Source organism: Rhea americana, unplaced genomic scaffold (genome assembly GCF_003343005.1).
Source record: "Rhea americana isolate MKP2758 unplaced genomic scaffold, rheAme1 scaffold_71, whole genome shotgun sequence".
NCBI classification, from domain to species: Eukaryota; Metazoa; Chordata; class Aves; order Rheiformes; family Rheidae; genus Rhea; species Rhea americana.
Window position 1 is genome coordinate 1,487,938 of NW_028186879.1, and position 16,114 is coordinate 1,504,051.

The 16,114-nt window shown below is 34.1% G+C and overlaps 1 protein-coding gene across 2 annotated transcripts in view; it reads left to right on the forward strand.

Moving 5' to 3' along the window:
- USP12 (ubiquitin specific peptidase 12) overlaps positions 1 to 16,114 on the forward strand; it is a 37,585-nt gene that overhangs the window by 14,800 nt on the left and 6,671 nt on the right. For both annotated transcript variants that reach the window (XM_085321746.1, XM_085321748.1), the window contains exons 3-7: positions 3,875 to 4,088; positions 7,518 to 7,744; positions 12,915 to 12,991; positions 13,210 to 13,293; positions 15,760 to 15,957. In XM_085321746.1, the coding sequence (XP_085177872.1) occupies positions 3,875 to 4,088; positions 7,518 to 7,744; positions 12,915 to 12,991; positions 13,210 to 13,293; positions 15,760 to 15,957 (800 nt within the window). The remainder of the gene's footprint in view (positions 1 to 3,874; positions 4,089 to 7,517; positions 7,745 to 12,914; positions 12,992 to 13,209; positions 13,294 to 15,759; positions 15,958 to 16,114) is intronic.

Genomic DNA, 16,114 nt, shown 5'->3' on the forward strand with positions numbered 1-16,114 from the left:
ACAAAGATGATCAGAGGGCTGGAACATCTGCCCTATGAGGAACGGCTGTGAGAGCTGGGCCTGTTTAGCCTGGGGAAGAGAAGACTGAGGGGGGATCTTATMAATGTGTACAAGTACCTGAAGGGAGGGTGTCAAGAGGATGGGAGAAAACTCTTTTCAGTTGTCCCATGTGACAGGACGTGAGGGAATGGGCAGAAATTGAASCACAGGAAGTCCCGCCTGACCGTGATGGGGAATTTCTTCCCTGTGAGAGTGACGGAGCATTGGAACAGGTTGCCCAGAGAGGTTGTGGAGTCTCCTTCTCTGGAGATCTTCAAGGCCCACCTGGATGCAACCCTGTTTACCATGCTCATGACCCTGCTGAGCAGGGAGGTTGGACAAGATGATCTCCAGAGGTCCCCTTCCAACCTTACCGATTCTATGAATGCAAACTGTAAATTTCTGTGTTCTTCAAAATTAAATTCATGATCTTATCCAATGAGTATCATGTAACAAATGTTTTTAACCTCATAAGGTAACCCTCTTCAGAGTTTATCAGACTTACGGAACAGATAGTTTGATTATTTAGTCTCCTGTAATCTGTGTGTTTTTGAAAAAATTGCAACTAACAAAAGTTGTCAGAACCACTGATGTATCAGATAGATTAAAGAGGAACCATTCCGGTATACCAAAGCAGTGTTCTAAGCAGATCTGCATTTGTGTAGATCATTCTTGGAGATTTGTATGGTTCAACAAACAACCTTTTTTTCACTGTTCTGTATTGCGTCAAAAGAATAAACTGAAAGGCCATAAGCTATTTTCAATTAGCTGATTGTAGCAACTTTACTGATTGTCTTCCCCTCCCCCCCCTTTTGTTTCCAGTCAGACTTGGATGTTGTAACTTTGATATTGGGCTTTAAAAGGGGGCGGGGGGGGGGAGGGGGAAGAAGGGAGAAGAAAACATTGTGTCCAGTATTTTTGTGAAAGAAAATAATGTGATTTCTCATAGCTTACAGCAGAAGAACAATATGAACAGAAAGAAGACACTTTTTTTTTCTTAAATATGCATATTTTAAGATGGATCTCACAAGAACAAGGAAGCAAGCAATAAACTAGTTGAATGACAGATTGACAGAATAATATACAGATTGACGGAATAATATACAAAATTAYTATGGTGGCCTTTCTTACTGTCTTCTGCAGTTTCTCTGAGGCAGACTTCACACGCATTTCATTTTCCAACCATTTTATTTTGAGTGACACTAGGTAAATATCCTTCTTGTTTTAAGTAGTTTGGGCTTTCCATTAAGTGCGTTTTCATATTCTGAGTGGTTGGAGCATTTACGTTGTAACTACAAAGCATACAGTTTGTGCTTACAAACTTCCCACTATGTAGTAGGTTGCTTTCATCTTTTTAAGAGTATTGTGCTTCTGAGGGAGTGCTAATTGTAAAGTGAGGAGAGAAGAAAGGTTTCTCTTTTTCAAGTTGGCAGGAGAGTTAAGGATTAAAGAAGTAGAATTAGAAAGTGCTCTATGTTGTAGAGGTCAAAAAGGCCCAGATTAGCAGTGTTCAGTAAACGGTGGGAAGAAAGGAGACTGAAACAAGAAGATATTTTTGAAATTAGGGATATGCTTTTGCATTGGAGTCAAAGATGGAAAGGAAGGTAATAAATGCTGATCTTACCACATTTATCTGTATTACAAAGTCAATGTTTGAATAAAAGTAAGCTTACATTTTAAAAAGATTGTAAGTTTTGAAGCTATGAAGATTGATATTCTAAATATAAAACAAATGTAAAGTAGTAATTTTTTCTTTGTGAGTCTGTTGTCAAGCAATCTTCTATTGATTACTATCTTTCTAAATTTGATTGGTGAAAACCTCTTCAGAACTGAATCACCTTTTTTTCCTATTGACAGACATATAGGTTAACATATAATCATATTGAACTTAATCATCTCAGTTTCTTTCAGTGTTCTGATTTCTTTGTTGCTTTACATTTTGGTTGTCTCTCACTGCATGTTTACCGTTCTAATTAATTTGTCTGCAGATTGCTTCCTTTTAAAATTGAGATGTTATGGAATTTTTAATTTGCTGCCTTTTTATCTCTTGACACTTGCTGCAGAAATTACAGCACTTGTTTCCATTTGATTCAATTTTAAGAACTTTCTTAACATTTTAATACAATTTCTTTTTATGAATATTTTTAATGATAAACTCATAAATAATCAGCTTATATTATTAAATGTTTTTGGCAGAAACTACTGTGTGACTTTATCTGCTTCCTTTAAAGAAAAAAAGCTTGTTTTTTCCTCTTAAAATCAGTGACTTACTTGAGTGTAGAACTGGACCACAAAGAAACTAAAATAAGCATTCTTTCTAGCTTAAAAAATAAATACAACTAGTGTTAATTGCCTCATTTTTTAATATGTTTGTCTTAAGAATTCGTAATGTCTTTGTCTTTTTTTAATTGCTAATTCTTTCTGTGTGTCTTGAGTATTTGCAGAGCAGTTTTTTGTATTTCTTTAGCTAAAAAAAAATGAAAAACAATTATTTACGTGCCAGTTTTCTATTTAAATTATATGTAGTGTTCTTTTTGGTCGTGATCTCAACTGAGAGAGAATGAGAAGCGGTTACTTCTCTGTTATTCTGTAGGTCCTTTTTTTTTTTTTAATTGAAAGAACTTACTCTTAAAATACCCCTAAATTTCCTATATAACAATGGCCTCATTCACAATATAACCTTATAATTTACTACCAGTGTGTGCTAATATTTTTATATAAAACATAAATATGAACATTATTTTTGCATTTTACAGAACGTATGTAGTAGGTGTGTGTTTCAGTTTACAGGCTGAGTGACTGCAGCTGAGAGGTTGGATTGCTTACTGAGGGCCTTTAAAGAATTTTCTGACATTTTCAGTGTTAGGTAGTAGACTCCACTGCAGGAGACCAGTATGAAATGGGAAGAATTACATCCACTCTCGATGCCTTCGTAGATATGATGTGGAAGTTTCTAGTGCTGGGCTGAGTTGGAGACAGTGTCAGTGATCAAAAGATTCAAGGGGAAGGAAGGAGTGCCTAACAGCTGGAAGGAGTCTGGGGGAGAGGAACATCTGAAGAGACTTTGGTACAGAGAGGGTCACAGATGCTTTTCTAGATGACTCTTTTCCCCCATTTCAATTCATCAGCCCACCTCCATCAAAATATGTTTGTCCAAACTGTTTATTCTTTATCTTTCAGTCTCAATTTTGAGACTACCACCTGTGCCACATCTTTGAATCCTAAACTAACAATATTTCAGTGACTGTAAGAAAATTCCTCGATGTGAATCCTGTCATCCTGAAGTGGAAATTGACACTGTAGGAACAGGGTAAAGCAGTTACTTCTGACTTTGATCTCAACTAATAAGATTTGGAGAACCCAATTTCTGAAATATCTGAGAAGCTATCTTAATTTATAGCTGAGTTTCTTCACAGTACAAGGTCATGCTGTGCCTGTTCTTTAGTATTATGACTGATGCAGTAGATGGATAGGTATTTTTACTTTTCTGGGTAATTCTGGATGTATTTTGGGAGAGTTTGGGAAGGATTTTGAGGGCAAAATTATTGATATTTGCTGAACATTTTGATCCACATTAATGGAAAATATTATTAATAAATTAAATTTACAAATAAGAAAAAACAACATTGTTTGAATTTACCAAGGTATTTCTTTCTTCTGCTTACAGTATACTTGTCCTTTGTGAAACAGGAATATGCTTTACTATCTTAAAGTCAAAAATAAATGACTTGCAGAAAGTTTGTTCCTACTCATGCATTTGCTTATCCTCTGGATTTAATTTTTCATCTCTACAGCAATACGATGCAAGCTAATAAATTTCTTTCTTATTTTATAGTTTGGGAATACATGCTACTGCAATTCAGTTCTTCAGGCACTTTATTTTTGTCGCCCATTTCGAGACAAAGTCTTAGCGTACAAGAGTCAACCAAGAAAAAAAGAGAATCTCCTTACRTGCTTAGCTGATCTCTTCCACAGTATAGCCACCCAGAAGAAAAAAGTTGGAGTAATACCTCCCAAGAAATTTATAACAAGATTACGAAAAGAAAATGGTAATATTTTTATTTTTCTTGTGTCATAATTGTATCAATTGTGATTTAGTTCCAAAGCTGAAATAGTGGAGTAATTCACCTGTGTATATTGCTAAGCATAAGAAGTTTTCTTGGTGCTGTAATATAAAGAAGAGTTGGCCCTAGAATAAGGATGTAAACCTGGACTCATTTTGAAAGAGAATCTCTCTCACTGTTCACATAGAGCTGAGTGTATTGTCAATGGCTACTTCTGAAATTGCTTGTTAATTTTGCCTCTATAAGAATTGTACTTTTATAATCAAAACTTACTGTAAAGCTTTTTTTCTATACTTAAACATTACTCTTGGAATGTAGATATTATTTTCCCAAATAGGGTGTGTGGAAAGGATAATAAGATGTCTGTTCAAGAATCTAGCTTTTAAAACCACTTAATGCTTTTAAAATGCATTATTTCTTTAAAAAAAGAAAAGTTGGTCAAGTAAAGTATTGCATAAATCCTCACTGAATTGAAAACTGTGTTGGTTTTTATTTCATTTTCTTAGTGTTACAGATATCCCGGGTTTCTAGAGCTTTCCACAGATTCTTACCATTTCTTAGTTTATCTACAGTATTTATTGATCAATGTGTTTTAGAAAGCAATTTTATATTAAAATACAAATGAAAGCCTATAATCTGCTACTTGGTTTGAGTACTTTTAAAATAAATTATAATGTCAAATTTTACTGTACAGTAACCATTAGCTTTAAGTAAATAGTATAAGATAGTATATTTACCACTGCTGCAACAAAGATGTTCATACTGTTGTAATCTCTCTGAGAGCATATATTCACACTGAAAAGAATTTAAATATTAGGAGACCATCTATATAAGTAAAAATAAAGAACAAAATATTTCAATGATATTCTTAATTTTAAGTGACCCTCCATGAAATGCACACCATGAATAGTAATAATGACATTAACAATGTTAAAAAAGCATCTAATCTGATACGCAGATTAGAAAACTGTCATTCAGTAAATATAGTTGCATTTTGATGCATTTACAGAACACATTAATGATACTGAATTTTACTAACTACAGCAAGTGCTGGGGTTAATTCAAATGGAAAGTTGAAAGTAAAACACAGGAGTCATTAAGTTCTTTTTAGAGMATGTTATCTTTTAACGCTTAATTATGTCATAACACTAGAATTCCAGGCGGGAAAAGGTGATTGGAATCTTCATGATTAGACATCAGATGTGAAATTTCAGCTCCTATTGGTTTTTTAGGTCTCTTAATGATGATAGTCTCACCTTCTTATAGAAGTAAATGGCTAAACTATCAAGCATAGACATTATATGTGCTATTAAGCTTTTTCATAAAGGTATATAATTTGGAACTGTAAATAAAAAATTAGATTAAAAAAGAAATCAGATGGGTATGCAATACCTACTGTAGATTCTACACTGCTCAGAATCCAGCCAGACTGGAGTGATGGCTGAGAAGAGGAGTGATGGCAGAGAATCACATGTTCCATACTACAATSCTGCTATTCTTTATTTCCAAAGTCTGAGTCCAGTATACGTTCGTTAATGATCTTAAAGCTTAGCATGCTAAGAAGCAGCTGCCACCTTGAAGTCAGCTGAAGGGATACCATTATGTTTGCTTAAAACTCTTCTAATCATAAAATGAGCAATAGCAAGGTCATGCGTGGAATTCATTCTGTTGTACTTTATGTTAGTTTACTGACTGGACACATAGCCTTGAAGAACTTCTGAAGTAAGTGTTTTACCTCAAGAGACTTCTCTTGTTTTGTCTTTGGTGTTACAGTAGGCTAGACTCAGAATTAGCCTATTCTTATTACCCAAAAGTAGTATAGCAGTTCATTAAATAGACTATTTGCTTTATAGGCATGGCTGACTTGTTGCATTATTTAACTTCTCCAAGTGATCTAGATTAGCATCAAATTCTTCCTACTTTGCTAGTCTCGCAGGATTTTTTTTTACCCTATTTGAAGAAGTATACACCCAGATTCCATCAAATGAGTAATAGTAAAGCTTCCATGCAGTCCCAATATGCACTTCAAAAATTAGGCTTCGCTGAGTATCTTTTTCATTCATCTTTCCAATCTTGGGAACTACCCCTTCAGTGAAAGCAAGTCTCTTAATATATTTTTGAATAAAAGCAAATTGTAGGTTAAAATTAATTGAAGTAATTGCACATTCAGAAGATCTGCATGGTATTGGCCAGTGATACAAGGTGCTTTTTCAGTTGGCAACTAAATTTCCTTGTGCTAGCTCCTGCTCAGGAAGAGAGAACAAATTGTTATTACTAAGTCTGGTTTATAGCCTTTATAGTTTTCTTAATCCACTCCTATAGTGAAGCTTTGGAGGCAAAAGACTTCTCAAAGCGGTGTCTTGAAGGACTATAATAGATGAGGTTTTCAGGATGGTACCATTTTGAACATAAACGAGAGAACAGACATAGGAAAATGAGAGTCCGACTTTCTACTTTAATCTGTAGTATTGCTATGCGTTGCAGCATGTGCCACTGAAACTGTTACACTTCAACTGAATTAATCGTAAAACTGTTATGCTTAGGAATGTTGACTGACTGAGGACATCAAGCAAAAAGTGTGGTGGAACCATCTTTATCTAGCCACCAAGTCCACCAGTAATAGAGGTGCTACATATATCAACCTCAGGAAGCAATTTTTCAGATCTTGAAAGACGAATCTATGCTTGAAGTTTTAATCAGAAGCTTGTTTGCTGTTGCTTTGGCTAGGTCTGTAGACTAATTTGACAAAGTTATTTAATGGTTATTTAAAAATACTGTTACCTTTCAGTTCTTTAWTTTTATTTTCATTGCTAGTATTGGTGATACTGCTTGTGACAGAGCAGCAGTTGGCTTAGGACCATAAAAGTGAAAATAAATAAAGTAATGTTTCTAGTATTTATTGTTCATATTTCTCCTCTAACAGAACATACAAAAAGTGAAACATTTCCTGCGGTAAGTTCTCAGTGCATTTGTGTAAATATAACATCTAATGCCATTTGAGATGCCCTGTTTATCCAAGACATTGACCTAGGTTTGGCCGATATGATGTGGTACCAGTAAGATGCGAATTGATGTGGACTGGCATCTGGAGGCTGGRTTGGATAAGCTAGACATTTCAGATGGCACAATAGGTACGCCTATATTTAGGTAGTTGAATCATGCCCTTGTTTTCTTGCAGAATGGTTCACTGGTAATTTTTTTTTGAGTTGAGATATTGCTGTGAATATAAGCTGATTTTCCCCTCCCCTTCTGCGTTTTTTGCTTAGGTTTTGAAGTGCTCATCTTAGGATGATGTTGAATTGTCATGCATGATTCAAGACCTGAAGCAAAAACTGACTTTTAAAAGTTTTTTCTTTGTTTTTCTCTTTTGTATTATAGCACTAACAAACTAATTTAAAAAATCTATTCTTTTAGAACTTTTTGATAACTACATGCAACAGGATGCACATGAGTTCTTAAATTATCTATTAAATACAATTGCGGATATCTTGCAAGAGGAAAGAAAACAAGAGAAACAAAATGGTCGCCTACCTAACGGCAACATCGACAATGAAAGTAACAGCCCACCAGACCCAACCTGGGTTCATGAAATCTTTCAGGGAACATTAACTAATGAAACTAGRTGTCTTACTTGTGAAACTGTAAGTCTATATTTACTCTGTAAAGCAAATTCTTCATGTTTTCAGAACTCATTTATCTCAGCAAACTAGCATATTAGACTGATTTCTTTATTTGGAGATCTTATGTTTGTATGAACTTTTGTGGGTTTTTTTTCTTTGTTATTGAGACTATTTCAGCAGCTAATGCACGAGTTCTAGGAAAAAACTGTTGGTCAATTTTTAGGAAAATGACCTGTTGAATTTTGTCAGTATGGTCATAACCAACTTCAAAATTTGCGTTAGAACTGATATATTTCTAAGAGCAGTGAAGCCTGATACTTGGAGATATGGAGGGTTTTTGCAAATTTACTGTCTTTATGACTTAATGTCACACTTAGTCATACTTTCCAGAAATAGGTATTCTGAATCAGGTTTTTGCAGATTTCTAGTTTTTAAATTTAAAGCTATTGAAATAAAGATATTGTCATTTGCTTTTGGCTTTGAGACCCTAGGTGAGATTTTCAAAGAATGTAGCTTTGGTGTAGGAAAAGTAATTCTTTCTTAAACTCCTTTCCACAGGAATTCTTGTAGTGCTRTAACCTAATAAATGCCCATTCTGAAAAAGAGCTATCTTAATATTTTCTTTGAGAAGAGTTCCACAATAAGAAAAAGCATGTATTTCAGAAAAACTTATGATTGAATTTCACCTGCTTGGGAAAGATGAAGCAGCACAATCTGAAAATTACAGTAATTGTGTTATGGTCTATGCTTTAGATATTGAAAAAAGCTAAATGACTATACTTTTTGTATGACTCTTCATACCTATTTTCCTTAACAAAATCAGGTAATGCACGTATTTCAGTGTGATGTTGGAAATAATGGATTAATCAGATTAAATTTATGTATTTCATGTGTCTTTTTCATCTTATAGAAATCTCACTTTTCTTTTATGTCAAGAAAAGAGCTTCTTAATGCCATAGATAATACAACTGCAGACTTCAGCAGACTTCAACTAGACTACTGTATTTTAGGTGCTGATTTCTAACTACCATAGCTCTTTTTTTCTTTTTCCTGGTAGATTTCACCCTCCTTAATAATTATTTTATAGCAATTTTTTTTCTTGAAACATGAATTTTGCTTGCTCTGCAATCATTACTTTTCCTTGCTATGTCAAAATGAACTATTCCTATATGGCTTTTGGTCTAGGTGCAGTCCTTAATGCAACTTAAAAATACTAGTATGCTCTTAAAAAAAAAAAAAAAAAAAAAAAAAAAAAAAAAAAAAAAGTAATCAGACCTATCACAATTTTGAGAGTTTTACTAATATTGCTCTACTTTGCAGTATTCTGTTTTTCTGTTAGCTATTGCTGAACAAGATATGCCATGTCAGTTTACAGCTGTGCCTCCTTGGCCRGTTGCATTTTAAAGAACATTCCAAGCCAAAATGTTCTAATACACATAGTTTCTAGATTATTAGGGCTTGAAATATAGAGGCTAAAAATATATTAAAAAAAMCAATCTCATCAGCTTCTGTCTATTCAATGTGTCAGCTTCTGTCTATTCAAAAACCAGTTGCCTGAAAATAGGCACTTAAACACACATTTAGACATATTAAATGAGTAATATTACTGTGAAGAGTGTCTTATTTTCAAACAAAGCATATATGATTGTTTTAACATTTACTGGAAGCTGCTGATATTTAGAGGCWTTGTGTTTAGAGATATAACTTAAACTCTCAGGAGTATTTGAGTATAGTTCATAAAGAGGATTGCACAGCAATAAAGGTTGAATTAGTTTCTTTTCATGATAAGTCAATAACTTTGGTATATTTTGGGCCTAAATGGAGTATAATGCTTACTTAATAATAATATATTTTGGAATATAATAATATGGAATATAATGCTTATTTAAATATAACATACAATATATCTTTTCTCCATGTGTGAGTGATCATCTTTTAACTGGCCCAAACTACTTAAATGTTACTGAAATCAGCATGGCAAGATTTTATTGTGCTTTTGATTGTACTGATTATAGAAAAGACCTTTCCAGGACACACAGTCTCATTAGTCTTTCTTTGATCTAAAAGGTTAATAGAATATTTAAAGATAATCCTCCATTTAAAATCTGAATATGGAGGGTGGAATATAAAGAATGTAGAAGTGGTCCTTTAACAAAGATTTATGTCTTAGGTCCAACTACACTGTAACATAAGTTACAAAACAGATTTTAAGTTGTCTTTACGTGCTGTTAATGTGATTCCCCCTCCTTCATAGAGGCAGTATAATGAAGTAATATGACTTTTGGCTAACTGATAAAATTTATCCAGCAGTTCGTTGGTTTTATAGAGCTTTTCTCAAGATTTAAGGAAAGAGTAATAGTAAACTGGACAATAAGGTATTTGACTTGATTAAGATTAAATCTGAATACTTGAAACAGCTAAATGTGGAGAGAATTTGTACCGAGAAAAAGGTAAAATGGTCTTAGGTCAAAAGTATCAAACTGATATTCAGAATGTTTGTCTGCAGCTCGTGGTCTCATTATTTTAATGAAATTCTGCAAGGCATGCAATTCTTCTTTATCTCAGTTCTACTTCAGATAATTTAGAGAAGGCAATAAGAATAAAAATCTCAGTGATCTCTCTTACAAGAGTACCGTAACTATGTCTTATCCCCCCCCTTCATTTTAAACCCAAGATAAAGCATACCCGTTATTTCAGCTTCATTTAAAATTTGTTTTTCTTAGGACCCATGGGAGCCTACAGTTATAAAAGCTTTTTTTTTCAGTGAGCTGATTCACACTCCTAGTGAAAATCCAATCTGAAAGAAATACAGACTCTGTGAATGTTAGCCTTCTAGATTTTGTGCTCWGTGTGGCATTGTTCATCAGACTACAGTTGAGCTGTCTAAGTGTGGATTATATCCATGAGGTTAGGACAGCATACCATCCAGAATACTGGGATGCACAAATTCTTCACTATTATTCAGTTGCTCATATTGTATTTGGGGAACTCACATGGCTATCTGAACACATCAGGGTTTGATTCTGTAAGTGATTAAGTTTTCTGACTGTGTCTCTCCTTTTGTCATTGTATAGATAATTGAAATCTGTAGTGTTGGAGCCCAGGAAGTAGCCTAAGGAGCTTCCAATGGTATCTACTTGAAGCAGAACTTCTAGACAAGTAGACAAGAGGGGCTTTTTTTTTTTCCCTAGAATGGATTTTTTTTTTAGCTAAAACTGTTTGAGTTAATTTATATTAACTTTCTAAACACTAATATTGGAAGAGTCTTGAAAATAAAGAGGAGCAATTTCTATATTATCAGCATAGATGGAAAGAATTCACTCTGCTATTCTTCTTTCAATAGAACCTTTAATGATTCTTAATCATCCTAAGTATTCAGTGGGCTAGCTAACCTGAGAGAAGTTCTTGAAGGCAACATCATCAGTATTATCATTAAGATGGGAAAAATTTGTGTTGTGAACTTCTGGTTTCAGTACTAATCTCCTTTTTAAACAACCACAACACATCGCTATCCTCTTTGCTCCCACTCTCCCCTCCAGAAACTAAGTATGATAAAACTGTCTATGAAATTTTTACTGTTCCATGGAATTTTCTTTAATTAGTCTAAGAGAGAAAGAAGTATCTAACTGCATGTCTGAATAACACTGATCACAGGACTCCTCCCAGTGAAGGCTGCAGCAGTGTTTCCTAGAACTGCTGATCTTTTTTGAGTTGTTCTAAATTCCTAGACTAAGATGATTTTCACTCAGACTTTTTAGTATTCCAAATTTAAGTATGATAAATTTAAGTATGTAAGTGATTTGCAATGGGGTATTTTGAAGAATTGTTCATCTTCACATACCTAAACAATAGGAGATTCTCAAAAGAATGAGGAAATGAAAATGACATGCTGAAAATGCAGGTGGCTTTTTTCAGATCCTAAAAACATCTTAGATGTCTTCGTAGATATTCTGTAATGCCTTTAGAAGACTAACCATTTTACTTCAGCATTTAGATGATGCTGTATGCTGGTCTAATGGCGTATTTTCTGTACGTATGCATATAATCTCTAAAAGATCAGCTGCAGAAGAATGGGAGAAATCTTTCCCTAGTCGGTTTACAGGTGTTAGTAGAAGCTTTCAATGTAATTTCATAAGGTTTTGGATTTGCCCAGTGATGATAATTCTCAAAAAGACCACCTTTTTTCCCCCCCTCCATATATGCTGCCTTTAATAACTGCATCGTTCAGATCTTTTGATAATCAAAGAACAGCTTTTCAAATCTGTCTTTATTTTAAGTTGAAAAGGGGACTTAAATCTCATATGTCTTAAAGATGAACTTATATTCTTTTTCCTGTAGCTATTTCATTTCTGCCCTTTCCATCAAGAAACTGCAGACAGGCATCTTTTCTAAAAACATTCACTTTTGTACCTAGGAGTCGAACAAGGCAGCAGATGTTCTCATCAGTGACATTGAATATATTTAGATGTGGAGGGGAAACACTAGCAGACGAAAGTTAAGGTTGCAGTTTGTATTTCCTAAACCCTTTAATAACATGGTTATTATGTGGATTTCACCCATTGCCATTCAGGATTTGTGATGGAAGTTCTCCTTTGCTCCTAGGGTTTTCTCTTGTAATTTAATTGGTTTTCTAATATTTTTGTAAGAAATAGCTATGCACAATTCTACCTCTGTCAAACCAAGTCCCAAACTCTCATTCAATGACAGATCTGCTTTCTATTGCTGATTTAAGAGCATGATGATTCTAGCAGTCATGTTTTGAAGTCTGTTTCTGGCTATCTATTAGGAACACTTGGTAGGCAAATACACATCTTCTATTAAGAGGGAATCATGGAGGAAGAGCAGAGGTGAGAGCACTACAGAGAAGAATAATCCCAGTTATTGTATTCTTTTCAAAAAGAGTGAGGTGTAGAAGAACTTGACATTAATATTAATGAGCTGAAATCACAACAGAATGACAAATGGCATCATATTCCCGCCACAGACACACATACACTTTCATCTTCCTCTTTCCAAACAAAACTAGAAATCTAGCAAACCTCTTAAATACCAAAGCCACTTGTCACAATTTGTTTAAAGGCTATTCTAAGATAAAAGATACGTTCTCTCAAAAGTAAGTGGTGCTGAACAACCAAGGTAAATCAGGTGTAAGTAGTTTTATCTGTAATATGTTGGACCTTTTTTCCTGCAGATAAGCAGCAAAGATGAAGACTTCTTAGACCTTTCAGTTGATGTGGAGCAAAATACTTCCATCACTCATTGTTTAAGGTAGATACAAAAACTGAACTTTCTTATTTTTTTCATCTTCTACAAGATGAAAACAAGAAGTAAAAATAAAAGCTTATGTTCATTTGACTTAGCAAATTTTTGGCTTATGTAAGCTAGAATGTAAAAATCATGTTAAACTTTTTTAAATGGCTGTATGTATGAAGTAAGAAACTAGCATCCATAGCTTTTCTTGTAATTTTTTTTCTTTTTACACTCAGGGGTTTCAGCAATACAGAAACTTTGTGCAGTGAATACAAATATTACTGTGAAGAGTGTCGCAGTAAGCAAGAAGCACATAAAAGGTACATCAAACCAKGGAGAAAAAAAACCTACCTTAAAATAACTCTTGTATTTCCTTTTGTATGTGTGTGTATTGGGCAGGGAAGAAGATTTTTCATCCTTTAATTGTCTTCTATTAAAGAGTAACTTGATTGCATTCCTCTTGTTGAATTCAATGAGTCTGCTGCAAGAGTAATAAGAATGCATGTAAAGTATTTTGGGAGGCCTTTGATCATGAATTATTTTAACAAGGAGAAATATAATGGTTTAAAGCCCAGAAACAAGATAAAAAGAACAGAGCAAAAAAACTAATGGTGACTAATCAAAGATTATGGGTAATGATGAAAAATCGCTGATTTCATGTGACTTTTTAAATTTGATTTCTCCTAATTAAATAAAACCTATTTCATGGAAATTTGGTAAAGATAGGAAAAATTGATAGAGTAAACAGATTAAAGCAGATTAATTTTTATGGTTGCTGTAAGAGACAGTTTCATACTGTTTTTTTTCTGATGCAGTCAGAATAAAGCTCATAATGTTACATTTATGTTAACTGAGTTTCTGATTTCTTGAAAGTGCTTAATTAGGTATGCTAGATTTTCCTTCACAATGCTCCTGAAAAGCCACAGAAAATCCATGGAGGCCTGACTCTTTTTTACATTTCTTGCCTTTCTAATATTGCTTTTATTCTTGTTTCATCTGTGAACAACTATGATTTTGTGTACTGTGGTGTATTTATTATCTGAGGAAGTATTTGGCTGCTTATAGATGAGTTGAAGGGATGGGAACATTGCCATGCTCTACTGGTTATATCACTGATTCCGGTTATTTGGTTTACTGTCACTTAAACCCATGGCTTTTGGCATATCTCTTCTGCAAAGTCTGTCTTGACACATTACCTAAGCTTACTAATTGGTGTGTTATTAGAGGATTGTGAAGCCAGGTCTATCCTGTTGTTTTCTGTTGGCTTAGCTCCACTGTGTGGGAGGTAATGTGATCCCCAAACAATGTAAGCTGTGTTGATATAAACCTGTGCTGTAGGTGCTGCTGTATTGGCAAAACACAGCTTTTATCATTTATATTCTGTTTTTCACATGGASATTAAGTCAAGTTGCACTATTTTTATGATTTTCTGCTGTTTCTATAATACGAAGTTTATCTGTGATAGTGTCTACTCAACTAGCAAAAATGGCATAGTGGATTTTTTCACCAACAAAAGAGCTACTGTTGTCAAACACAATTGCGTTATAAGAAGAGGGCTTTCATTTTGAAAAAATGTTTATCTTCAAATGTTAGGGACTGTAATAGAACTGAATTTTTACAGTGAACTTAAAGGAATACTTATAAAAAGAACAGTGCATGGATAGACACTAATGAAAAATAGTAGGTTCAGCAGAAGCATAGAGATAGTAGATTCAAGTCAAAGGAATTTGTTGTTAAAAACTTTCCATAAATTATTACTTATTCTAAAGACGACCTATTACTAGTACTACCCATTTAGAGCTCAAGAACCTTTGACAAATGTGTGCCCTTTTTTTTGAAATAGACCAGTAATAATGCCCGTATCTCAGTAGTGTAACAAAAATATATTACCTCTCCCTAAAAATAGTTTCTTCTGTCATCTCTCTGCCCTTGCTCCATTAATATGGGCAAATTTATCACTCAGTGAGCAGAAGTTCACTGCCATGCCGGCTGTGCGTGGCTAGTAAAAATTTGTAGGCACTGAGGTGTGATCTCAGTGTCTCAATTCAGGAAAGGGGCTAGTGAGTCCTCTGTAAAGCTAGATTCACGCTTTCTAGCTATTACTTCCATGCTCCAACGTGTGTATAAWACTGCTGTGCTGGAGGCTAACATTGTCTTGTTTGGGTACTGTGAGGTGAGGTGAGTAACAGTATGCAATTGGTATCCCTTAGCAATGTTAAATGAATGGTTTGATATAAAAACTTGCATAATATGTGTAACAAAATGGTGTCACTTATTTTCTAATGCTTGTTTGACTTGGCAAGTTCATTAGGAAATTCAAATGGAACAGGATCTCTGAAACAACTTTGTTGTAGTACCTCTACTCTATAGCAAGTGGGATGTAGGTTTTRTTTTTGGGATGTAGGTTTTGCTTTGGGAACTCAGGAAAGCTAAGGGGAGGTATGTTTAAAAAATGAATTCTATGCTGTGTGATTGTTATTCCTAAGTGAGTTGGTCACAGCTCTTCTTCTTCTTCTTTTTTTTTTTTAGCTTATTTTTTTAATTATCTTTGTGGTTCTCTCAATTGTTAAAATCTACTCTTAGTTTAAACAACAGAACAAACTGCTGTTAGCTTTGAAACATAAGACATGCTCACAATTTGCTAAACAGCTGATCATCTGAGTATCTTTTAATGCTTAGACAATTTTTTAGTTTGGTAAACTAGTTTTCTGTTTGTCAGTGTCAGCACTTTCATTGGATATTGGAAATACTAGTTTTTTTGKTTTTTTGTTTTTTCTAAATTTCAGGATGAAAGTAAAAAAGCTGCCTATGATTCTAGCTCTCCACTTGAAGAGATTTAAATACATGGATCAGCTGCATCGATACACAAAGCTGTCTTACAGAGTAGTTTTTCCTTTAGAGCTTCGTTTATTTAACACCTCAGGAGATGCCACCAATCCTGACAGAATGTATGACCTTGTTGCTGTGGTAGTTCATTGTGGAAGGTAATAACAGTGTATTTCACATAAAGAATCTTTGTATAAGTTTAACTGTTAAAAAATATCATAATTCTAACAGCATTTAAGTCTCTTTTTTTWAAAAAAAAAGTCTCTTAGGAAGGAAAAAATTGTGGAACAGATGCTCCTTTATAAAGCGTTTCCT